Source organism: Pezoporus occidentalis, unplaced genomic scaffold, assembly GCF_034315485.1.
Source record: "Pezoporus occidentalis ecotype Australia unplaced genomic scaffold, CSIRO_AGI_Poc_V1 ctg204, whole genome shotgun sequence".
Classification (NCBI taxonomy): Eukaryota; Metazoa; Chordata; class Aves; order Psittaciformes; family Psittacidae; genus Pezoporus; species Pezoporus occidentalis.
In genome coordinates this window covers 725,963-750,745 of record NW_026913900.1, presented here as the reverse complement: position 1 = coordinate 750,745, position 24,783 = coordinate 725,963, and the positions used below count along the sequence as shown (strand labels likewise).

Genomic DNA, 24,783 nt, shown 5'->3' with positions numbered 1-24,783 from the left:
GAAAATTTAATCCATCTTTACCTTTTTTGCTTCAATGCGACTCTTGTCAGATCCCTAAAATTAGATTTTTAATCTCAGATTGGCGCCCCATTCTCTGCCACTCAAGTATCACAAACAGTGAGAAGATTATGGCCACTTATGTAGCATCTATTTTCCTATAATCCTTTTAGCACCATAAATGCTAAATATAGCTTCCAGTTTAAATTAGCTTTAACCTCAAGTTGACTCCAGTTAACTACGCAGGAAAAGTCATTAAAAAAAAAAAGAAAAAAGCTAGAAATCTTCCCACACTTAAAAAAAATAAGAGGTATTAAGCTGTTCAGAGCATATAAACAGATCACCTCACCAGTGAGCTCCAGCAGCTTTTTGTAAACATAGGACACGTGAGCTATTAGTCTACCACACATGGGTAGACTAGTTACAGTGCTCACCCTTGCAAACAGCCATCCCAAAAAAACACAACAAGGAACCAGCGATGCTCATGCAGATCCTTTATCCTGGCTATATTTGCACATGTTTAACACTGAAAATCACATCATTTTTGTGAATTACATTTGCACTGTTTTATTCCAGGATGGCCTTTGTAGGCCCTGTGTGACCTTCAGCAGGAAAACTGGTACCTCCCTTAACTAGGGCATCACTGGATCATCATAAGTCACTGGGGAGAAGGGCTAAAACAAGCTCAAAACTGGAACAGGAATGACTTCAGTAAAGCAACTGCAGGGAACCCTGCCTTTCGCTTGGCAATATCCTTAGGAATAAATATGTCCTCAGCATCAAAGGAGGGGTTTCAGGAAGGCTGCCACAGTGCAGAGGTCTCCCACATTTGAACAGGGACACCCATAACTGGTCCTAGTCTCCTGCTGACTGCAGCCAGCTCTACAGCTAGGGTACACCCAGGGCCAGAGCTCACTCTGAGTTTTAACTTGGATATTTATACATCGCATAGTTACTCATTAACCCTTATGCTCTGTTTCTGCCTCTGCAACAGCACTTACTCTGGACCAGCTTTTTTCAACAGCCAGTTTGCCTGAGGAATGTAACAACAAATGAATCCCAATGACCCAATCAAACTGAAGTAAACAAGCATCAGGTGCAACACCCTTAAAGCTACAGTTTCATCTCAAAACTTCATTTATAAAGCTTCAAGTTTTTCCATGTCTTTCCTTTACCCTTTTCAAAGTATCACATGGAGAGAAAGGAAGTTCACGTCCAGGAAGCCTGGCATTTTCTCATACTCCATGGACAGAATAACTGCCAGTGCCCTACCCTGGCATGGGATATGTCATAGAAATGCAAATTAAAATATATCCAGTTGTGCCTGCCTGTCCATTTTGTTTCAGCTTGTTAGGAACAATTAAACAGATACCTAAAGCTGAGCAGTAAAATGAGTACCCGGGAGCTCTTCCCACAGAGCTTTCCTCCTTCACTTGGAGGACTGCCATGCACACAGATTGTGATACTCTCAAATGTTCATTACTGAGACACACTCATCTGTTAAATACAGATTGGAAAGAAAGGATAGACAGAGCTGGTCAAAGGAAAAACAACAAATCAGAAAATGTTCTTGTGAACTGCCATGACCACTACGGAAACATCCTGTGAGCGTCTGTTTAAGAAGCTATGAAATCCCAGCAAAATAAACAAATGTATTGAAACAAACAATAGTAAGTTTCCAGTTTCTATGTCAAAGCAGACCAGAAGGCTCAAACTGGCTGTAAGCATGAAATCCAGACTCAAAAAAAGACCCCCAAACATGCTTCCAGAATGTTTTTCCTTTAGAAGTATCAACTTTTATTTTCTGGACAAGTTCTATAGTAGAAGAGTAAAAATGTTTTCAACTACTCCTGGCTACAAAACCAAGGAGCAAGAAGACAGTAATCAACACAGGAAATATCAGGAGGAAATATAAGCTGCAGGCACTTACCTCAAGCCTCCTGAAGCTAAACTGAGCACCTCGTGGACCTTAGCAAGAGTGTCACTGCCTAAGGGACCCCCAGTCTCACTGAGACACAAGGAAAGAAGCAGCACCATAGAGAGGAGTTGGATACAAAGATGAAGGACAAGAATACATATTTAGAGAAGTTCCTCCAGCTTCCCTGTATTACAATTTTACAAAAATATTCAACTCTTGACTTCAGCATCGTCTTTGACTCAGACCAAATCCCCTACAGCAGGTGGCGAACAAACACCCCAAGCAGTTTACATGCTTTAGAAAAAGAAATCATTTGGCTTTCATAACTAGGCCTTTTGGAATAAAGTGTTTCTATTTACTTTCATTCTACAGAATTTTTAAAGCTTTCTCACTGGTACTTTTAAAGAGATTAGCAAGTTAAGCAATTATCTATGCTCTCGTTTCCTCATGAAATACAGGTTTAATCTTCTCAGGCTCTGCAATGATACTGCAGGGTATAGCTACAGTATGAAATCACATGCCACTCCACATGGGCGCTGCAAAGCTTTTGCTCTCTATTTATTATTAGCAAACAAAAAACCAAACAGATTTCATCATTACTACAGTTTCTGTAATTTCCTTCAGGGGCATCTGAAGAAGGCAATTCCACTCTCAAAAAAAACAAACCAAAACAAGAGAAACAAACAAAAAAAAAAGAGGAAAGAAAGCCCAATCTTTGAAATTAGAGGAAAGATTAATGTTACTATGCAAGTGAGGACACTCCCTGTAATAATGAGGAGTCAGCAGGCGTTTTTCCAGGTAAAGAAAACAATACGTGTGACAGTGACGGGAATCACTTGCTGTAGCAAGTGAGTCAGAGGGGCTGCAGAGGGCATTGGTGATGACTGAGGCACAGCAGTGACATCCCATAAGCTATGCCCATGTCAACCCAGAGGAAGCCCTCAAGCTGTTCCGGTGTAGTGGCACACACTGCTCCATGTAGTGTACTTCCTTGATATTGCAGCTTCCAAGGAAAACGACTCATAACTGGTTTATCATAGTTCACTACCTGCACATTCATTTGTGGGGGACATAGAAATAGTTAACACTGACCAGAATTAGTGTGCAAATAAAAGCTCTTTTTCTTACCAACTCATATTCTCTTTATTCGGTCCCATGTTATTGTTACCAGAGAACACTGAAATGGCAACTTTTCACCATAGGGACAAAATAAGTATCACCACATCCTACACCCACACCCAGGAAACCTGCACAGCGAGTACACCCCTGAGGCTGCTCTATGCCATTTCCCATCACTGAAGCAGCCTTAGTGGGGCACAAGGAAACCTCAACCAAGCATTTTTATCCTTAGATATTTCCTGCCATAAAAAGTCTTCAAAAAGGGGAGTGCAATGAGAAAAATATTTCTCCAGTACAGCTCTTAAGTTTTAGGCTTGCCCAATGCCCAGACACTTCCTAATGTCCTCAGCACTGAGAGTCCCTGACCAGACCACTGGACCTTTCTGTTTATTTTTTTACCATGGAAAGAATATGGACGTACCCATACGACACTAGCGTTCTCCTCATCCTCCCCTCAAGACAACACTGAAATCAAACCAATGGCATATTGCTTTAATTGTAATGAAACAATTGATCTACACATTGAGGAGTATGCAACTTGTCCAGGTTCCTGTTGCTGGCTCACAGCCTCATGCATCTTCAGGCTGTCTTTTCCAGAAGCCTGGGTACAGTTGCTGGGAGCATTGGGGAGGCACATTCTCAGTATAACCAACCACAAATAGCATAAATAACATGCACAAAATTTATCTCAATTAATAATGTTGAATCCAATCTACTATCCCATAAGTGTTGCTGAGGGAAGCATCAGTGGCAAGAGCACACACAGCAGAGGCCTAAGGATATGTGGCCATTTGATCTGTTCAGCCTGATCAATTTCAATGCTGTGACAATGTCACAGTTGGAATAAAAATAAATAAATAAATCCCTTGGCATCTCTTATTTTTCTTTTATGCAAAGTCAACATTCCTGCTGTATTACTGATTTTCTCTCACATTACCATAAGGAGATTCACAGAGCCCACAACCTCTGTTTATCCGGCATGTGCATACAGGAATCCAGGGTACGTATGCAGCCTTTCACACAGCCCACCAGGACAGGTTTACCACACATGGTGAAAGGACTTGGGACTAATATCCACATGCTAACAGTAGAGACAGACACTTCTCCAAAGGACTGCAGGGCACCCAATTGCCCGTGCTGCTGTTTGTGACTATCTTTGTTTATTTAGCACAACTGGCTGAGCAGCACTGGCAAAGTACACCAATAGAAAAGCCCTTCTCTCCTGCCATGGCATATCTGGAGGGGAAAGGCACTGACAGCTTGTCTTGCTGTTAGTTTTCCAGGCTGTTGCTCACTCCAGAAGCATGCTCACATAGTGACATGAGCTCAAGACAGGGAGCTGTACCCACCCAGCTATTCTCAGCTCCCCGGCTACCTTCCTTCCCTAGGAGCAAGCATTGCCCTTTCTGTTCTGGAGGAATGTTAAATCTCCTTGAGACCTCTCTAAACCAGGGAACCACTTAAAGTAATGGTAAAATCAAATAATTTCCTCAACAGACTGTTTCTAGTAAGAGCAAAGTGCTGGAGAAAGAACAGTCCCTGCACTGCTTGCTGGGGGTATCTGGTATCATGGGTGTTCGTTAGTCCACTTAATGCAGTGACCTGTATCCATTTACTGAATTGATTTGGCATATGAATGTTTACTCTCTTGAGTGTATTTAAACTAATGGCTGCTAAAGCAGCTTATGTGACTTTTTAATCTAGCTTTTCCATGCAGTCATTTGTGGAATGGCAGTTTAAAAGGGAAACAGAGAAGAAACTGGGGCAAAACTTCCACTGACAGACACTGAAAATGATGCCGCCACAGCACATGCAGTTACACACGTGGATTTGTGGCTCACCCATTACCATTAGACTACTTTTCCCACAGCTGAGCATTTATTTCTACAGGGCACCTGACAAAAGGCACATGCACACTGCCTGTGAGCAAGTCCTGAACAGGGGGCACTCTACAGAACTATTCTTGTCCTCTGAAGAAGAAAATACAAATATTCCCCCACCAGCCCCTTTCCTCGGGGAGAAAGGGGACAGGTCCAGCCTGGTGGCTCATTCCCCTACGCTCTCTCTCAAGGCTTTTGAATATCATTAAGTACTGAGGCAAGAGTAGCACTGGGCAATGAAAGACAGTTTCAAGGGCCTGCTTGGCTCTGATCACCAATTACCTGATTTATTGAGCAGGTGTAATAGTCTGTGTCACTGTAAAAAAGTCTCCTTGTACCATTTTCCTTAGAGAAAATAAAATCCATCTCTTACAAAACACTAATGTCTCTTCATCTCTTATTAAATATATCTGTATCATACTATTTTGCTTTTCAAAGTCTTCCATACCTTTCTGCAGTCATTAAGCATGCCACACAAAAATCAAATCAGTGCAAAATCATATTTAACCCCAACATACCATACATCTCATGTTGCTTCATCATATGATAGAAAAAGCTTATCAAAGGACAGCAATCAGTCTTTTCAATAGTAAGCACTAGATTTACTTCTTCTAATGCATTGCACATGACCTTCTGTTGACTTCCCCAGCTTGTCTACTGCAGGGCTGCTTATCCACCATGCTGCATAACTGCAGACAAAACTGGACCATGTCTAGATATAGTACATAACCTGTAACTCCTTCAGAGATCCTCTTCTAGGCATTGCCACTGCTGGTTTAAATGTGACCAATAAATTGAGGTAAAGTTCATTTTGAAAATGAAAATTGTCTTGCTGTTCTGATACTGATACATCCTTACCAACATTGACACAGACACTGCTTCAAAGTTAGAGGCAAAAAAAGCCAGCATAAGACATTATCCTTCAAAGAGACTGACACTGCCCACCCCATCAAACATCTCTACCTGCATGTGTCCCCACAGAGCCAGGAGCTGCTCTCACAGTCACAGATCCCCCGTGACTGTCCCAGTGCTCTCACAACATCCAAACAGAACTTGAGAGCACCTGCTCAGAGCAGGGACTTGGTGATCCAACATATAAATGTAGGAAATTGAACCAGGAAGAGATGCATAACACAAACACAATTATGGTTCCTGCGTAATAGATACTATCTTCAGCTTTCTGAAGAAAACCCTATTCCATCAGCATGACTCCAAAGGTGAAGAGTCAGTTCCCACCAGCTGTCACAGTAGGAAAAGAAAAAAATCACCTTTGGGTAATCTCATCCTGGGGATAATCAAGTTAGCTCAGCCTGGCAGGTGCTGCAGATCTAAGGAGCAGATGCAGCATGATGTGGCCAGCCCAGCTCTTTATGAAAGCCACCTTCACTTCTGAGTGGCTGGATCCATGCTTCAGGCAAGGGTCTTCTGGGCATCCCACCTTCCCACAACAATGGCATCACTCAACTGTTGCTGCAGCTTCCAAAACTACAGAACGAAACAGCATGATCTGCTTAAACCACAAGATCCACCTGGCAGTGGGTTTCTGAGTGATTATCACATACCTCAGGTTGCCTCTTGACTTTAATCACCAAAGAAGTGGGATAATCTTCAAAACACATGCCTTAATGTGGCTTACCAGTGGTAGAAAATGACAGAGTTGTGCTTTCCACACACACTTGCATCTGGCATGGATCCCAGGAGCCATCTCATGCCCTCTATTGAGTCAAGTGGAGGAAACAACTCTTTTCCTTTGCCACTGCCAGCTCAAACCTATGCCACAAGGTCATCTCCAAATACATCGCATCAAGTATTTGCTGACCAGATACTTGCATGCACAGCTGATAGATGGAAAGGTCATTCAGCGCTGTACTTCCTCTCAAAAAATCACATTATGTTGAAGAAAGCTGCTGAATATAGATCATCAGTCCACGCCTGACAGCACAAACAGGCAGAAAGCCAAGCAACAAGAAAGGAAAGCCACAGGTCTCTGAGATAACTATTTATTCACTTTTAGAAATTCTTTTGATGAGCTCCCAACAGGGGGTAGCTGCCATTTCCTTCATTCTTCACTGAAGCTTTCCTAGAGGCATGGGCCGTTTCTATTGGATTTTGAATCAGAAAAGTGGACTATACAATTTCCTGCAGAAATCAGGGTGCCCTCTCCCAGCATCCATCCAGACCGTATGAAAAGGGAGATTGAATAAGCAAAAAAATAACCAAATAGGTGTTTAAGTTCAAAGACAGCATCAGCAGAATGCCTGAAAACCTAGAAAATATTCTTTGGAAGAAGGCCAAGATGCAGAGGCACCTTTGTAACTACGTCTCAGACTGTAGTTACAAAGAGTCGAAGCATCTAAGCCCTGTCTGGCCCCTCCATTCAGCTACTTGTCTAAGGAGCGCAGCCACAGATCCGCTTCTGATTCATTTCAGACTTACAGGACAGATCAGACTACAACCAGTCAAAGAGAGGTTCACTGTTCGGTGTCTTCAGGCCAATGGCCACTGGCAGCACACCTCACTGCAGCTTAATCTGCCCTAAGCAGCCCAGACAGAGCAGCTGCCGTTTGCTTTGTGCTCTTGCATAAATGCTGTGGATTTTACTGTGAAATCTGGATTTGACAAACTGGGAGCAAATAAAAGCAGCTGATGATGCTACCCAAGCATCTGAGCAGATTGGCCTTAATGGAAACAGACCCTGCCAGAAAGAAATGTTTCCCTAAGGAACATAATTTTAAGATTCATATATTTCTTTGCTGTTCACCAAACACCACTTGAACAACATTAATCTCCTACATTGTGACACATCTTCACTGACATCATCTTAACGCATTACTGATGTTACAAGGAAAAGAAAAAAAAAATAGACAATGTCACAAGCAAATTAATATCTCCGTTGATCATAAAACACAGCATACCCATCAGAGAGAGGAAACCTTTATTTGTGATGCTCCTGAGTGTTTAGAGAATACAAAACTCCTGCCAAAGCCAATAATGTTAAGGTAATCCCCATGTGAGGAAGAAGTTGCTAAATGTCATATCAAGCACAAAGATACCAACATCTTCAAGGAATACATTACTTCTTATGACAAAAATGCTGTCTTGCAATTCTTACTTCCTTTCAAATAATTCTACCACTAAATACATACCATTACTCTATACAGATTCTAGTGAAAATAGATAATATTAACAAAATTTTTAAACATATAAAATATTTCTGTATCAAACACTTTAAAATGCAGGAGGAAATATTGAATAAGCAAGCTCTGTTGACTGAAGGTAGAATTAATTTTTGGTGTGCCCCAATAGCTCCTCCTCATTTCAGAAAAACAAGTCTTTTTTACATGCAAAAGGTGGCATAAGACCCTCATGCCGAGGAACGAAAAAGCAGCAGTTGTTCTATGGCTCAAACATGAAAATAAAATATGCTTTCAAACCAAGCAGACATGTAGAAATGCTGTGCTGTCAGTAACAATAACATACTACCTAGTAAATAAAAGTGAGTTACAGTAAATAGAAGGAGCACTATTCCCTGCCAGGCAGCATCTCCTATAGCAACTGGCATATGTGCAAAGTGAAATCAAATTCTATCAAATAATGCTTCTCCATCTGCTTACATTCTGCTGCTTCTACACTCGCTTTTTCCTTTGCTGTTGAAGATTTCCCTAAATACTAGCCCGCAGATAACCAGAGCTGGGGCTGAGATAGAAAAGAGCTTCTTTTTCCCCAAATATACACGATACCTTTGCACCCCCTGCTGGGGAACGAGTCGGAAGCGAACAGACCAAGAGTTCTGGAGTGGAGATCCCCCCACCCCTCCCCGTCACCTACACGTAACTACTGACAATTGGGTTTCATCATAAACATTTTCTTTTAACCCTGTGATGTCAATTCAATTCTATTCATTATCTCTTCTGACTTCAGTAGCAGTTAGTGAAAAATTCACACAGAGAATTACTGAATAATTGGAAAATTCCTTATTTTATGAGTGACTTTCTTGCAAGGTCACTCAATTCTTCACCTTTCGTAAAGAAGAATCCCTCTTGTGCTGGGTAGAAAGGCCATTTTTATACAAAAAAAAAAAAAAAAAAACAAAAAACAAAGAAAACCCAGAAAAACTGAAATAGCAATGTATCATTAAATAACATAACAGGAGGACAAACATTTGCTAGCTACTGAAAGCCAGGCCTTTGCTGCTGACAGACAGAAATCACCGTGGCAGATTTTCTGTAGTGAGGATGGTGAGCCGTCTTCTGGAACCTTGTCTCTCTCCCTTTAAGGTCAGCAGCAGCAGATCACAGTGTGATTATTTTATCCTTATCAGTACTTTTTATTAATTTAAATAGTAATAAAAGAGAAAATGTTCGTGTTAAAATAAAAGTATTCAAGAAAACTACTGAAGAAGTTAGGCATTTGGTTATTCCAGTTTATCAAAGAAAGGGGTAAACCTATTTTCAAAGAGCATCTGTGCTGTTATATTTATAACCAGAAGGTGGCATTAAATTGCCACAAATCTGCTCCAAGCATCCTTAACTGCTGCCTGCCAGAGCCCAGCAGGGAAGAAAGAGTCCTGGGCAATTCACACAGCTACAAATCTATCATTTAAGCTACCACTTCGGTAAACTCCCTGAAATTGGAGAAATATAGCCAACATCTAATTCATGCACACTGGCAACAAAAATGTTTTATTTCTTACATCCTATCTGGTCCCACAATGCAACTGGCCCCTGGCATATCTGCTTTGGCTTTTCTGGAAAACCACTGAAACTACAGGACTCAGAAGAACCCTACATCCCTGGGTATATACAACATGTGCAATACTGTCTCATGCCAGCAGCTGATCCGAATCTCAAAAACTATGGGGAGGTTCAGTGGACCAGGTTCCCATGACACTCGCCACTTACTCACATCACCTCCAATGAAAAGGTAACACTATGGAAATTATGGGGGGTTGGCTGGATCCTCTATTGGTTTATGGCAAGCCTGAGGGCCATGTGTCTGAGGACCTTTCTTCTTTCACAGTGTTTCTGTATAACTTCAGGGATGCATTTGTTTTGATTGACCAAGCAGAGGCTTCCCAGGTTTTACTGAGAGAGAAGTTACCCCAGTAACTGGTCCACAGCTTGGAGCACTGCCCAAGTGCAATGGAAAGCATATTTCAGATGGTTGAAGTTTCAGGAAGGAAAACTCACACATGCACACTGACATCAAAGAGAGCCTCAGAGCCCTCGAAGTTTCCTCTATGTGGTTCAACTGAGCAGGAGGCTCTATTCCCTCCTGCCCTGCTCCAGATCTGCATCACTCCTCTCAGTCCTGGGGATGATACGCACTCTTGAGCAGTGAGACACACTGGGACATGCACTGTTCTGGCTGTACCACCAGCTGTCTGTCATGGATGCAGAAGAGCTGTCCCATGACATAAAAAGAAGAGGTTAAAGGAATGCTGGGAATATCCTGGTAAACCTGATGTTACAGATAAACCTTCACCCCTGCCCCATGAAGTGAATGGTAGGTTGTACGAGCAGCACTAGGGACACATACAGGCACAGTTTGCCTGGCTTCAAGACACCCCTTGGTGCAACAGTGATTTCCAAGCAGATTGCAGCAAACAGTGAAGCAGACAGAGAAGAGGAGCCAAGGCCCTGCTCCCCCTTGGCCTGCCACATCCCCACGCCAAGTTGCAGCCCCACTTTGAAGGAGATAGTTTTGCTGCTAGGTGCCAGTCAGACAATTAACAGCATGCAAATACATGGTGTTCTGCCCATGAAGAGCTGCTCTCTCAACACAGGCTCTAGCATACTGCCAGAAAAACAATTTAAAACAAACAAAAAATGGTGTGAAAATAGCTCAACAGGGTTATTTCATTTTCCATATTTAATAAGTTGGACATTGTTCTTCTTTAGTGAAGTATTACCTTATTTTAGTCTAGTGCTATACCACCCCACACAAAAATCACCATACCAAAACCCCACACACATTTAGGAGAAGAAACTGCCATTTACTAAAAAGCAAAACAAATAAACAAACAAAAAAAAAAGTAGGCATCCAGAGTTGCAAAATGGAAGGATTAACAATCAGGATATTTTGACTCTAATGCAGGATAGGTGACAAGGTGAATATTGGGACTTCTTTCTGTGATCCACACAAACTCAAAGAGACTCCAGCAAGAAAAAAATCCAGGTGTTAGAATTACCCTGTATTTACACAGAATAAGCAGCAATTCTCTCAATGAGCTTTCTCCTTATCTCAAAAATTACTTTCAATTTTTCTTGGGAAAGAAATAGAGGAAAAAAGAAAATTCCTGCCTTTCAAATAAATAATTCAGAGGTTTGAGTGTTTGAAGACTTTTTTGTTTTGAGAAGAAGGAAGAGGCTCCAGTGATGGACATTTAAAGAAGAGATCAGCTTTGCCAACATCCATGTGGCAGTCCAGACAAGGTGAGTATGTGCATGCAGAGGAAAAGCAGAGAAATAAAACTCAGGATTGGAAGAGACCCTGCATTTGGGGTGCCAGTCATCTGGATCAGCACAGCCTCCTGACAGCCCATAAATCTGCATTGCCTTTGCCTGGGACTTGGTGGTGCAGGGACAGAGAGGACAGACTGAGAACAGCTGTCAGCAGGACATGCGTTAGACGTAGTCAAGAGCCATACCTGGACCCACAGTATAAACACGGGTGAGGGGAGGGGTATGTACGAGCCCTGTTACTGCTGCTTGAGAAAGCGTAAGACAGGGAAAGGTTTGAAGAGAACCGGCAATGGCAGGCAGCTCTGTCCAAAAGCACAGTAATGCTCAGTTTGCAGCATGTGAAACTGCTGAGAGATTGAGTGCTCAGAGAGACTGAGGGAAATGCAAACGGGGCCCCTGGAGGGGAACCATTTTTCAGCAGGTCATGAGGAAGCCAATAATGATTTCCACTTCATTTGTATGTGTGCTAAATATACCTGGCATTACTTCAGAGACTGGGGTCAAAAGTTCAGTGATTATAGATCTTTGCTAAAGGCATTATGCTAGAAGATGCATCTGGATAGCTGCTAGGGAAGGGTCAGAGCCAGGTTTGCACTAACCTTTATCCTGTTCTGGTAGGGTTCCTCATCTGAGATCAATTACGTATAACTGGCACACTGAAAAACAGCCACAAAGCTCATCTTACATGTTACCTCGCTGCCAGGATGCTCCAAAATAGCAAACAGGAAGCAGAACAAGTAGGCCAATGTTCATTTTGCATCTCCCAAGAGCCTTTCCATGCTGCCGGTCTCCTGGGCCAACAAGAGCCTTCTTTTGTCCAGACCCTATTCAGCGTGTCCTCAAAAAACATTTCTAAGCACAGCATACACAGAAGTTGAGTCATGAGTGTATGAGTGGAGGGAAAGGATAACCATCTTCCTTGTAAGCTGTAAGAGAAAGATAGCTAATTACAGAAGGACCAACCAGTTACAGAAGGACCAGTGCCTAACCCCAAGAGTGCAAAAACCCTGCCTTGCAATTAGCATACACACTCTTGCTCTCTCCACAGTGGTGCCTGGCACTGTAGTTGAGGCCCTTGTACACCCACTGCTTTCTCACCACACAGTAGGACATCCATTTTCCAGGTACAAACACAGCACCTGGTTTTGAGGTGGATATTCTTATGGGGCTTAAAATGGGACCTAACTGCCTGCTGCAAAAGGAAGCTTTGGACCAGCCTCACGCCCCAGGGAACAGTAGCGGATTCCCAGGATGTAGCAGCAGATGCCTATCCCCAAGACCAGGGCAGCTCTGTGGCAAGCCAGTGTCCTCCTGAGCACGCCAGCCTCCCAAGCAGCACCAGCAGGCAGCTCCCACACAACTATTGCTGTGGCCTCCCTGGAAACAGAGGACACTGCACATCTCACTGCCTGCTTCCCTGTAACGCAGCAGCAGCAGCAAAGCAAGTCCCAGCACTAGCTGATTTGCCTTGACCAAAGAGAAACACTTAGCAAATAAAAAAAAAGGTCAAAACCCAATAACTTAGTCTCTTGGAAACACTGACAGCATTTTAACCTCACCCTTTAGGCTCTGCTGCCCTGGTGGACTCACAATGTCAAGCCCACATGATCCAAGATAGACGGTGGAGTTCTCCCATGCTCCCAAGGAGGTGGTCCTTTTGTCACCCTTTACGGCCCCCGTAGCTCTTGACTGTTGCTGCTTGGGGATAAGCTGAAGAGAAGGTGACCTGCAAGCACAGATTTCTTTGACTGAGGAAGATAACAGAGCTACAGCAAAAAGAGAGAGTCAAGTACACAGCCACAATGCTGTGAGTGTTCCTTTGCACCAGCTCTTGCTGTCTTGGCTTTCTTGCCTTTATCTGAAACATACCTGTGTCACAGAGACTCTCACAACTCAATGCGTTTCAGCACACAGCTTAACTTCCTTTATATTGAACTGGCAAGAAAGGGGGAGATTTCTTTTGGCCCCAGGTGTATTACACTTTGTTTTCCAGCTATGAGTAGCAGGGAAACCTCTAGTAGACTCAAGGAAAAATAGAGCACCAGAGGCTTTCATTAACTCACACAGGGCTTGGTTGAACTGGATTCAGGTAATAAATACTGTCTGGGAAAGACACGGGTTCATTTTTCAAGGACCTCTAGGCAATTGTCTTGAACTTCAATAGGTGCTTTCAATGCATTCTTTAAGGGTATAAGCCTGGTAGACACATATTGTCAGTCTGACTTTTCGGGGAGAGGGAGTTAAGGGGCCGGGGGGAGAAAAACCTAAGGAAAGCAAACCCATTTCTTATTTAGAAACTACTAAAAAGAAAAAGGGGCTGGGAATTAAGTTCACCATAACAACCACTGCAATCAAAATCTAATAAATCTGAGCTTGTTTTCATTGGTAGCCACTTGCACTGATCAGTTTGGGCATCTCACCAAATTGCAAGACAACATTTTTGAGTCAGTGGCTAAGACGAAAAGTTTACTTAGACACTATTAAATCACTAGAATTGATTGTACCCTATTGCATATGCTCTGATTCCACTGGCAGAAAAGGTATGAGCTGGCTTATTCACATTCACACACACACACACACACACACACACACACTAGTGAACTCATTCATAAACAGCTGTTTTCTACTTCAGAGCAATGAAAATTAATAATAAAACTAATTAAGCCTCATCAGCCTTCAAGCATTTGGAAGCCCCAGAGCCCATCACCAGATCCTCTGAAAATGCATCAGCCTCCTCATGAGAGAGACTGGGGCTCCATTCCTGCAGAGGCTGGCTGCCAAGAACCACAGCACCTGGTTGTCACACACCAGCTACAGATTATTCCATGGTATCGACCCCCCCCTGCTCTGGATTAATTCATTTAATTGTCTCACCACATCTTTTCCCATTAGGCTGATGTAACTTGTTTAAGCATACACAGATTGATTTATGGCAGCACTAGGGATGTTAATCAGACGCCTGCTCTCCAGTTAATGCACACTCTGTATGAGACGCAGGACAATAGTCTCCAATATGGGAGCTCTAGCCTTTTGCCTTGAAATCAAAAGCAGCCTCACAGTGAGAGCAGAATTACACTGCACTAAGAATAGGTGGCTTCCACTGGCGTTGTGGGTAAGGCAAGGTCATTGCCTCCTGCTCTCAATCCTCAAGTGCCATCGTCTTTAAATACAGCTGCAATCAAGGAAATGGAAAATCTCTTTAAAAGTTCACTGTTAGGAAGTTATTGGAGCCCATTTAAATCCTAAAACCTTGTCAGGAGGTAAAGGGTTCCCTTCAAATGCAACCTCACTTGTCTCCAATTTAAAGAGGCACTTTTCTTCACAGCGTATGCTCAACATTCTTTAGCTCACTGCTTCACGTTCCCTGCATTTCCCTCTTACTGAAGTCATGCAGATAGTGTGGAAGCCTGCATATAACAGCCTTCTTTTCCATACATACAGTTCAGGTCATTCAACGGACACTAAGACATAATGTTCAGATACTGTGAAGGTAGTTGAAAACAGCTCTCAATAGTACCAATAAAATTTGAAAAGTCTTGGGGAAAAAATAGGACACCCTGCAGATCTAAGATACTTTTTATTCTGTTGCTGTTTTCAGATTTAAATTAGATACATTCAGTAAGAATGAAGTCTATCTGCAGGTGCCACCATCTCACTGAAAGTCAAAGAAAACTTGCCCCCTAACTTTATGTTCTAGAAAAAGAAACAAAGAAAGAACTCCCACGCATCCACTGTTCCAAACTGCTAAAGAAAACTGAAGTTCTGATTCTCACTCTAACCTACATAACCACTCTTTGGGATTACAACCAGGAGACCATCAGTCCCATCACATTTTGACAGCAAAACTCATGCATTTTCCCACCAGCAAGAGGACTCAGAGCAGCAGCTCTCTGAGCTGATTCTCCCAGGTGCTCCTCCTGCTACCCAACTGGTCCTGCCTTGGTTAGCAAAGAGACTTCATCTCCTCAGATTTTCAAATCCTCCAGAGGAGGCTTTCAGTACAGTTTCCAAACACAAAGTTACTGGATGTGTTGACAAATCTCAGCACTTCTTAAGAAATCTACTACACTTACAGCCTCCTCAGATCAAGGGAGGAGGAACTTACATAAAAATTTATTTTAAAATTGCAGAAATGATTTCTTGAACTGAGTTCCAGACCCTTTAAACACAGCAGAGGGGAAGGTAATTTGGACATAACTAAGAAAAGAGAAGAGCAAATACATAAGGGCCTAAAAGTGGCCAAATTGATGGCAGCAGCAGAGGCTTTGGGGAGAAGAAACATTCACACCGTCAAAGCAGGCACACGCTTCCAGAACTGAGTAACAATGCAACACCTGCCCTCTCACAGTTTTCTTATCTCATTTGACTTTTTCTCATTTGATTTTTTCTGCAGCCAGGCCACAGTCAGCAATGCCTTTCCATCAGTGCTGTGTGGCCTGGAGCCTGCCTTGCAGCCCTGGAGCAGGGGCCAGGACAGCCTTGAGCACGGAGCAGGATTCACCCCACTGCCCAGCCCTCACCTAGTAAGGGTCTCCAGGAGCACCAGCCTCAAGAAACATTTCCCAAAGCCCCGCATCATAGCAGAGATGTGCTAAGGATGAGAGGAAACTGGCACTAACTCCAGCCCAGGCAGGGAGGCAACAAGAGGTGCACAGCCCTGAGAGCCAGCCAGTGCAGTCCAGGTTCCTAATGTCAGGCATCCCACATTTACAACAAATTCTTTGAGAACAACCTTCATGCTGAGAGCAACTCAGAACATTTTCAAACAAAATAAGTGAGACAACTGTAAAAGTACCTGCAGATGATTCACAAACAAAGACCAAAAAACCTTATCTAATGTATTATTAAGTACGGATTATTATTCAGCTCTATTCAAAAATACCAAAGGCCACTTTGATAGATCTAAAAGCTCCAGCAGGAGCCACTACCCTTTGTACCTTGCTAAGAAGAGCCCCAGCTGACAAGGACCACATAGACCATATGCTGCTCTGAAGCCATGCTGACAACAAAGAACTCAGCAGACACAAGAAGAGTTAAAAGCGCTATGAAACATTACCTTCACTCTTCTGCATCTACCCACAATCTTTCCCTGACACCTCACACCAAGAGGGGCTTCAAACAAACACTTGGCTTATCCCAGCCTAGGATTAACATCACCTGAGCCCATCCTCCCTAGCAGCACAAGACTCAGTCTTACACCTTTCTGAGGAACCAGCCACGACTGCACACCAAACGTCCCTTCCTAAATTTGTGCGGATACCAATCCTACACACCTGCTAGTACCCACAAGGTGGCTTCAGCCTCTACTGACTTCATCTATGCTGCAAAAAGGACGCATTTTCTCCCTTTGTTCTCCAGTGTTTTCAATGCTTTGAAATGCCACAGCCATTCAAAATGTTAAGGCAAAGGATGAAATGTAACTTCTTACAAACAGAAGAATGCAACTAGAAGAGATGGGCAAGACCAGTCACAAATTCTGCCACAGCCACACTTACATGCGTATAATGTATGCACATGGGTAAATACACTAGGCACTGCGTAATTATTTAGGTTTATCTTTTCTGCCGTTCATAAGTTACACAGAAAAGTAGGATCCACTACAACACTGTGCTGTTTGTCTCCAGGCACTAATGCCTATTCCATACTTCACTCAGAATTGCTTCTTTTGCAACAGTTTTGTAGAAAGGCATTATAAAATTGCTAGATGCCAGAGCTTCTCTTGACAGTGAAATTTCACAAGCTGGCTTGTATCCTGTCACTGGGACGTGTCACATACAATATATCCTGCAAACACATTTTTAGCTCTTTGCCAAGATATTTGCCTCCCCATTTAAGTAAAACATTCATGTTCAATTAATTCTGCCTGGGACAATGTTGATCACTTTACAGATTACCAAACCAAAATATCTGACAGGTTATTTGAAATACCCTTCTGCAGCCATCACCAGGAGAATGCTCAACATGATAGAAACCTAAATTTAAACTGCCAGCAAATCAGACTGGCAATCTGATGCCATTTTTAAAGCAACAGAAACTATTTGTGAGTGTGTGGAAGATGCGTTTTCTGCTGTCTTAGTTATAAGAGGCTATTAAGCAATGAGGAACTAATGAGAAATTTGATTTGGGCTACAGCAAAGCCCTAAAAGGTGAGAAGACACAAGTGGCTAGTGGGGAATCAGTAGCTTCAAAACATTCTTTCAGCTCCTGCTCCTTGCAAAACTGGATGAGAAATGAGTGCCTGCATGAACTTGAGAGGTTTTGGAACAATGATATATTCTGTATTTTTACAACTGAAAAGCTGAAAAACAGGGTAACTTGGGGAAAAGATTGTATTTTTATGGTTGGTTGGAGAACATCCTGACAGGCTTCCTCAAAAGAGCAAAGGACAAAAATTATGCTAAGGTACTAGGAAGAGAAGCAGTCATTGGGAGGAACAGGATATTCACAGATCTAATAGCAGCTTCTTGTATCTCTTTAAGGTGATGCACACAGTAAACATAGGCATAGTGGGAACAACACAGGAAAAGAAATTTCAAACTGAACATTAGGAGACTGTTCAAGCCATGGATTTTATTGGACAACTAAGTATTCTCCAAGGGGAGAAGTGGAAACTCCATTCACTCAGCCATTTAGAAGTAGAGACATGACTTTGCCATAGAGAATACTCTGTACCTTCAGAGTTGGAAGAGGCACTATAATTTAATTGCTCTCTTGTATCTCTAACAGAACAACTGTCTATTACAACTAACAAGAACACCAACTATTGCTAAAGATAACATAAGCTTAGACACAAAGTCTTGTATTACTTTCTCTGTTCTCTTTCTCGTCTATTTTTCTCTCCCTCTCTAAGCATTATTGCCAAAGAGTGAATAAAAAAAAATACAAAAAAAAAAAATCCCTTTATAAAGAGCAGTGTTTCTCATTGAACACAGCTTTTACAGAAATGGTTTCATGTGCAGTTCCCATCTTTCATCACTCCTCTATCATGCATGAAGCTTTGACAGAAGATTGCAACAGACACTGTCTCCTCAGAAGGCTGTGCCTGGTGGCTATTCCCAGTAACACCAACAGCACCACTAGCTGGAGGGGCTAAGGCTTCTCCAGAAAGTGCTGCCAATCAGCCCTGCCCAGCAGGAACCTGAAGCAGGACCAGGAGCCCTGAGCCCTACCTGGCTTTCGCCTGCATGGTGCCACTGCATGGTGCCACCAGCCATGGGATTGGCCAGCCCCTGCCAGGACTCCCTCTTTCCTCTGCTTTCCAAAGCTCCTGTGTGTGCCTCTGCCTGCACCTGTGTGTCTGCCTGCTTAGAGAACAAAGATTTTAGTGCCCAACAGGAAGGGCAGGAAGCTACCACTGACCTACAGGAATATGTGTCCTGCATTTTGCTGAGCCAAAATACCCAGTGCTTTCTCAATAATTCAACTCATGGCAATAATTCATTGGTTTCTGTTTGACAAACTGGCCGTTTTGTTCACAAAAATGCTTTTGAAATGAAGCTGTTGAAAACAGGCTTTACCTTCTGTCTCCTCCCTTTTCCTCCACCACACTGCTAAAGATTATAATGTACTTGTCAAACTAGGTGAGCCTCTCCCATTTGGAAGGATCAGATTAGCAGGTCTTTTAATCAGAAAGAAAAAACAGAAAAGAAACACGTAATTAGTTTAGTACTAAGTGCTAAAAAGTATTGCCATATCCTTAAGAGGACAAGCTCTCTATTGCAGACATTAAGTACTCAGGCTGTTAAGAAAATTAATGATTTGTAGACATGAGGAACTCTAACTTTCTGACTCATTGTGTTTGGACTCCTCACAGCAAAAAAGTTTTTCTCCTCTGGAAGAAGGACTCCTAAGGATGCACAATAACGTAAGTCCATTCCTGGCAGCAGTGCATCACAGCACTTGCTGTTTCTCTCTCTCTTGCTGTAAAATCACCCTCATATAGCATCAAAAACAACTGTCATTCCAAAGTGCAAGGACTATCAATTCAGCAGGGAGCAGGACAAGCGCAGATTGTACACAAGTCATTTTTTTCTGCTTAACTGCTTGGATATTTATTTTGCTGTTTGGAGAGAAACCTCTCTCATTTTTCCAAAATTCCTAGCGTAGGTAGATCTTTTTAATCTAAAGAGAGTGTTAGAAGTGTGACTAACAGGTCATACTAAAGCCCACTTTCCCCTCACATTCCACTTGAACTGATGCCACCTTCAAACATGTACATTTATTGCTTATATGGCTATATATTTTCTGTTGTTTCTGAAATATTGAAGATCCTAAATGTAATTTCCCTTCCTGGGCCCTGGGCTTTTGTTGGACTTGAGAAAAAATTCCTCTCCATGGCAAAACAGTCATCATGGGCTGCATTTTCCTCCATCTACAGCATCTAGAACAAAGAAAGTCATAAGAAGTCCCAGTGCACGCAACTCCGCTCTTTTTACAGACCTAAAATCTTCTCCATCTCCTTGACATCAACAGTGGCTTTCCAAAAACACGTGTTCTGCACTGGAGGACAAATGAAGTACATCACCTCCTCCTCATTCCTCCTCTCAAATCAAGTAAGTGCCACATCTTCTGGGCTTTGGAATGAAAGTACAGAATTTTAAAAGTTGTCTCATCTCACCCTGAAGTCTCTTCCCAAATATAATTATGAATTTCTAAGGCAAACACCAGGGAGACTCTTTTTACTTTAATTTACTGTGGGTCCATCCACTTTGAGCACATTTGAAGGTACATTTCCTCCCCATTAGTTTTGTCTAGTCAAAGAAGCTCACGTAGCGATGACGCATCTGTTGCAGATAAAGGGTATCTGCTGATTTGATTTACTAAGAAGGCTAAATTTATTATGCAACATTTTACAAGTATAATTCTGCTTTCCCTTGATGGTAATAAATTCGATATCAGCTCCCTTGAGACAAGAGAACCAGTCCCTTTATTATCCAGACATGACCCCCAGAGCCAGATTCCATTTTAGAGACGGGAAATGACCATATCTCTGATTAAAAGGGAAACTTTAATCAAATAAAGTGCCTCATCAAGCAAGAGCCAAGATTCCAATACTCCTGACTGCAGCACAGCAATGATCTAAAGTCATATCTGCCCCCAACCCATTACTGCTTACTGCAAACGTGATATCCATCCCAAACAGTTTACCTAGCACCCTGGGAGCTGCTCCTCCTGTGCCCCTAGTCCCTGCAGAAACATGTTCCCAGGCTGTTACCCCAGGGTCTGTTTGAGGAGCCAGGAGGGTGGGCTTTGCAGTGGCTAGTTGGGGGGTGGGAGGGGTGTTCCCAACAAAATCAGTCTGGCAGTTGATGTTAGCCAGAAATATGCAGCAACAGCACCAGCCATGGCTTTCACCTCAGGACCCTTCCAATAAGACCCTTCTGTTCTCTCTGACGCTTTCCTTCTACACTCTGAAATGATCTTTTAAAGCTCTTAGGATACTACTTTACCTAGTGTCCCAGGTCAAGAGCTTGGTCTCTATTGTCAGTGGCATATTTCTGCAGTTTTACAGCAGAGATAGTAAATGAGTAACAAATAATGGTAACAACGACGACGCAGATGTCTAGGGGTATTATTTCAAGTGTGCTTTAAGACTCCATTTCTGTGTAAGCACAACTGGATCTGTATGCCACTCCATGCAGAAATCCATCTTAAGAGTCTTTCTGGCCATCTAGACAGCTTTCTCGCAACATAGCAGGATACAGTGACTGGCAGATAAATCATCTCCTTTTCAGCTGTGGAAGCCCAGCTATGCAAGCAAATGAAGGCACCCGAACTCCACATCTCCCTAGGAACTGCTCAGTTGAGAGATCCAGCTATTTTGTAAAGCCTTCTGCCGACACCCTCTTGGATCAGCCCACGTATAATTTCTGCTACAGGAGCAATGATATTTACCCTCTGCTTTATGCCGGAAGTATCCCCCTAATACCAAAGCCTCTGCACCAACTGAGGCTCCTTGCTCCGCAGCTCCGTCCCGGCAAGATGTAATACCACTGTGCCTGATGATTAGCTCCCCGGTATTTGTCAGAGGGTTAAGACACACAGGCACGCACGCAGGGAGATGTTTACTGTGTTGCGCTCTGCTTTCCAGTGCAGCTTCAGTGGTCTTCTGGGTGGGAGCGCTGCCACCGGCGGGCACACACCGCCTGAGGAGGGGCAGGGCTCAGCCCGGCCCTGTCTCGCCCCTTTCCCGGTTAGCCCGAGTACCGCCGGGGCGCCCCCGCGCCCTGGCCCGGCCACGCCGGCGGGAGGTGTGGGGGGAGGCATCCGGGGCTGCGGAGTGCGCAGGGTGCTGGCGGGCAGCCCCTGCGGCCGGCTCTCGGGATAGACGGCGGCAGGCGGTGGAAGCACAGGGTGCCCGGGGAGGGGGCGGTGGTTTCGCTGTGGCCCCGGCCCGGGGCGGAGGGACCTTTGCAGCTCGCACCGCACGGGGGCCGAGCCGGTCATCGCCGGCAGCGGCAGGCGAGCCGGGCTCGGGGCCGCCCTCTGGGGCAACTGCCGCTCACGGATGCGAGGGGAGCGGGCCACTGCCCGCAGCACCGGCGGGCGCACGTCGGGCCCGGCCCGCTGCCCCTGCGCTCCCAGGCGCAGCGGGAAACGACGGAGCGCGGGCTTCGGGAGGCTGCCGAGAAAACGGGGACCGCTTCCAAAGCCGCGCCGTCGGGGCCGCGAGAGCTATCGGCAAGCCCCCACCTCGCGGGTGGCGCCGCCTCCCCACCGCCCCCCCCCAGCGCACTCCTGGGGCGGGCAGGGACCGGCGGCGCCCCCCCCGCCGCAGCCCACTTGCCGCGGCCGGGCAAGGCTGCCGGCACGGTACAGCGGAGCGGGGCGGGGCGCGGAGGGCGGGCGGGCGGGCGGCGGGGCTGGCGCGGTGGCGGGGCGGGTGGGGTTTCCGTGCGCGGCACTTATTAGTGTGGTGATGGAGGACCGGCCCCTAGGAGCCACGTCGCAGCGGCGGCGCGGGCTGGCGGCGGCCGCCGGGAGGTGAGCGGCGGGGGCTCGGGCGGCGGAGGCTGCGGGGCCGCCCCGGCCGTGCCCCATGCGGGCGGCGGCGGGGCGGCAGCGGCGCTGAGGGCGATGTCGGAGGTGGGGGGCGCGGGCCGGGCGCGGGCCGCCGTGGCGCGGCTCTCGGAAGCGGTGGGCGAGCGACGGCAGCGGCTGGGCACCGCCATGGGAGAGGCGAGGCGGCAGCGGAGGCTGCTGCTGGTGGTGGTGTGCGTGGCGCTGCTGCTGGACAACATGCTCTACATGGTCATCGTACCCATCATCCCCGACTACATCGCGACCATGCGCGGCGGGGGGGCCACCGCTGGCCCGTCCGCGCCCCCGGGGGGCAACGGTAGCGGCGGCGGCAACCGAAGCCTCCTGTCCGCGCGGTACCCGCCGGCCACGGGGGGCAACGAGGACGTGCAGATCGGGGTGCTGTTCGCCTCCAAGGCCATGCTGCAGCTGCTGGTGAACCCGCTTAGCGGCACCCTCATCGACCGCGTGGGCTACGAGACGCCGCTGCTGGCCGGGCTGGCCGTCATGTTCCTCTCCACCGCCACCTTCGCCTTCGCGGAGAACTACGCGACGCTGTTCGCGGCGCGCAGCCTGCAGGGGCTGGGCTCGGCGTTCGCCGACACAGCTGGCATCGCCCTCATCGCCGACCGCTATCCCGAGGAGCCAGCGCGGAGCCGCGCCCTGGGCACGGCGCTGGCCTGCATCTCCTTCGGCAGCCTGGCGGCCCCCCCCTTCGGCGGCGTCCTCTACGAGTTCGCCGGGAAGCGGGTGCCCTTCCTAGTGCTGGCCTGCGTCTGCCTCCTCGACGGCCTGCTGTTGCTGGCCCTGGCACCACCAGGGGCTGCTGCCGCGCGGGCCAACATGCCGGTAGGCACCCCCATCCATCGCCTCATGATAGACCCCTACATCGCCGTGGTGGCAGGAGCCCTGGCCACCTGCAACATCCCCCTGGCCTTCCTGGAGCCCACCATCGCCAACTGGATGAAGGACTCCATGGGGGCCAGCGAGTGGGAGGTGGGCCTCACCTGGTTGCCCGCCTTCTTCCCCCACGTGCTGGGCGTCTACGTCACAGTCCGGCTGGCTGCCGCATACCCCCATCTCCAGTGGTTTTATGGGGCTCTGGGCATGGCCATCATCGGCGCCAGCTCCTGCCTGGTGCCAGCCTGCAGGAATTTTGGGCAGGTCATTGTTCCCCTCTGTGGCATCTGCTTCGGCATCGCCCTGGTGGACACAGCCCTGCTGCCCACCCTGGCCTTCCTTGTGGATGTGCGCCACGTCTCTGTCTACGGCAGCGTCTATGCCATTGCAGACATCTCTTACTCTGTGGCATATGCCCTGGGGCCCATTGTGGCTGGCCAGATTGTGCACACCATGGGCTTTGCGCAGCTCAACCTGGGCATGGGGCTTGCCAACGTGCTTTACGCACCTGTCCTTCTCTTACTCAGAAACGTCTGTCAGATGAAGCCCTCTCACTCGGAGAGGAACATTCTCCTTGAAGAAGGACCTAAGGGACTCTACGACACCATCAAAATGGAGGAGCGTAAAGGCATGGGCAAAAGCCTCCACGCAGCAGATGGGATGGAGGAGAATGGTGTGGACTCGTACCGCAGAGACCTGGCTGGGGTGTCTGAGGAGGACTCATCAGACTATGAGTACAGTTAGGTTCCCCAATGCCAACCAGCATGAGGAGCAAGGAGGGGCATGGGGGACAGAAGGAAAGGGGGGGGAGTGTTACTGCATCATGTTTCTGTACTGATGTGCAATATATACAGTTAAACCTTTGTCATGATGTAATGGCTTTCTTCTAGACTTACTTCTAATCGGTATTTCCTTTAGCATTCTGGCAAGGTGGAGGTGGTGGGGAATGAGGGGACAATCCTGAAGAAAATTACCTGGATAATCATTGGCATAAATCTAGGCAGGATCCTTCCAAAAAACAAAAACAAAACAAAAACAAAAAGCCCCAACAAAACAACAAAAAAAAAAACCAGCCTCATAGCTGGGGTGTAATTTGTGTGAAATTTTCTCAAGCTGAAGCTGTGTGTGACGTACTGTATATCTCTGTACAAAATAAAAGCAAAAAAGTCTGTGTAAAATTTCGAATGGTATATTCAGGGATTTAGTACATCTGGTGTACATATACTTAAATTTTCAGTTGGTTTCGTATATTTAAAAACAGCAACAACTATCACAATGTCTTGTTCTTCCTTGGAATAAACTGAAGTATTGTACTTTTTTTCTCTCTCTTGTGCTGCTCTCTGGTAATGCAATATGCTGTATTATGTTGAAGTCCAAACTACAAGAATAATACGATCTGAATAAACAGAATTGAAGGAGATCGATTGTCTTTTGTTTCATTGTTGAGGGCTGCTTGAGGGAGGGAGCTGGTTGTAACCCCTCAGTG

At 45.6% G+C, this 24,783-nt stretch overlaps 1 protein-coding gene across 1 annotated transcript; it reads left to right on the top strand.

Annotated features, from left to right (window-relative positions):
• The first annotated feature begins 22,445 nt into the window (after nucleotides 1–22,445).
• On the top strand, nucleotides 22,446–24,348 carry SLC18A3 (solute carrier family 18 member A3). Its single transcript, XM_062618804.1, has one exon. The coding sequence runs from the start codon at nucleotides 22,455–22,457 to the stop codon at nucleotides 24,039–24,041; it is 1,587 nt and encodes a 528-aa protein (XP_062474788.1). The 5' UTR covers nucleotides 22,446–22,454; the 3' UTR covers nucleotides 24,042–24,348.
• Nucleotides 24,349–24,783: the final 435 nt, after the last annotated feature.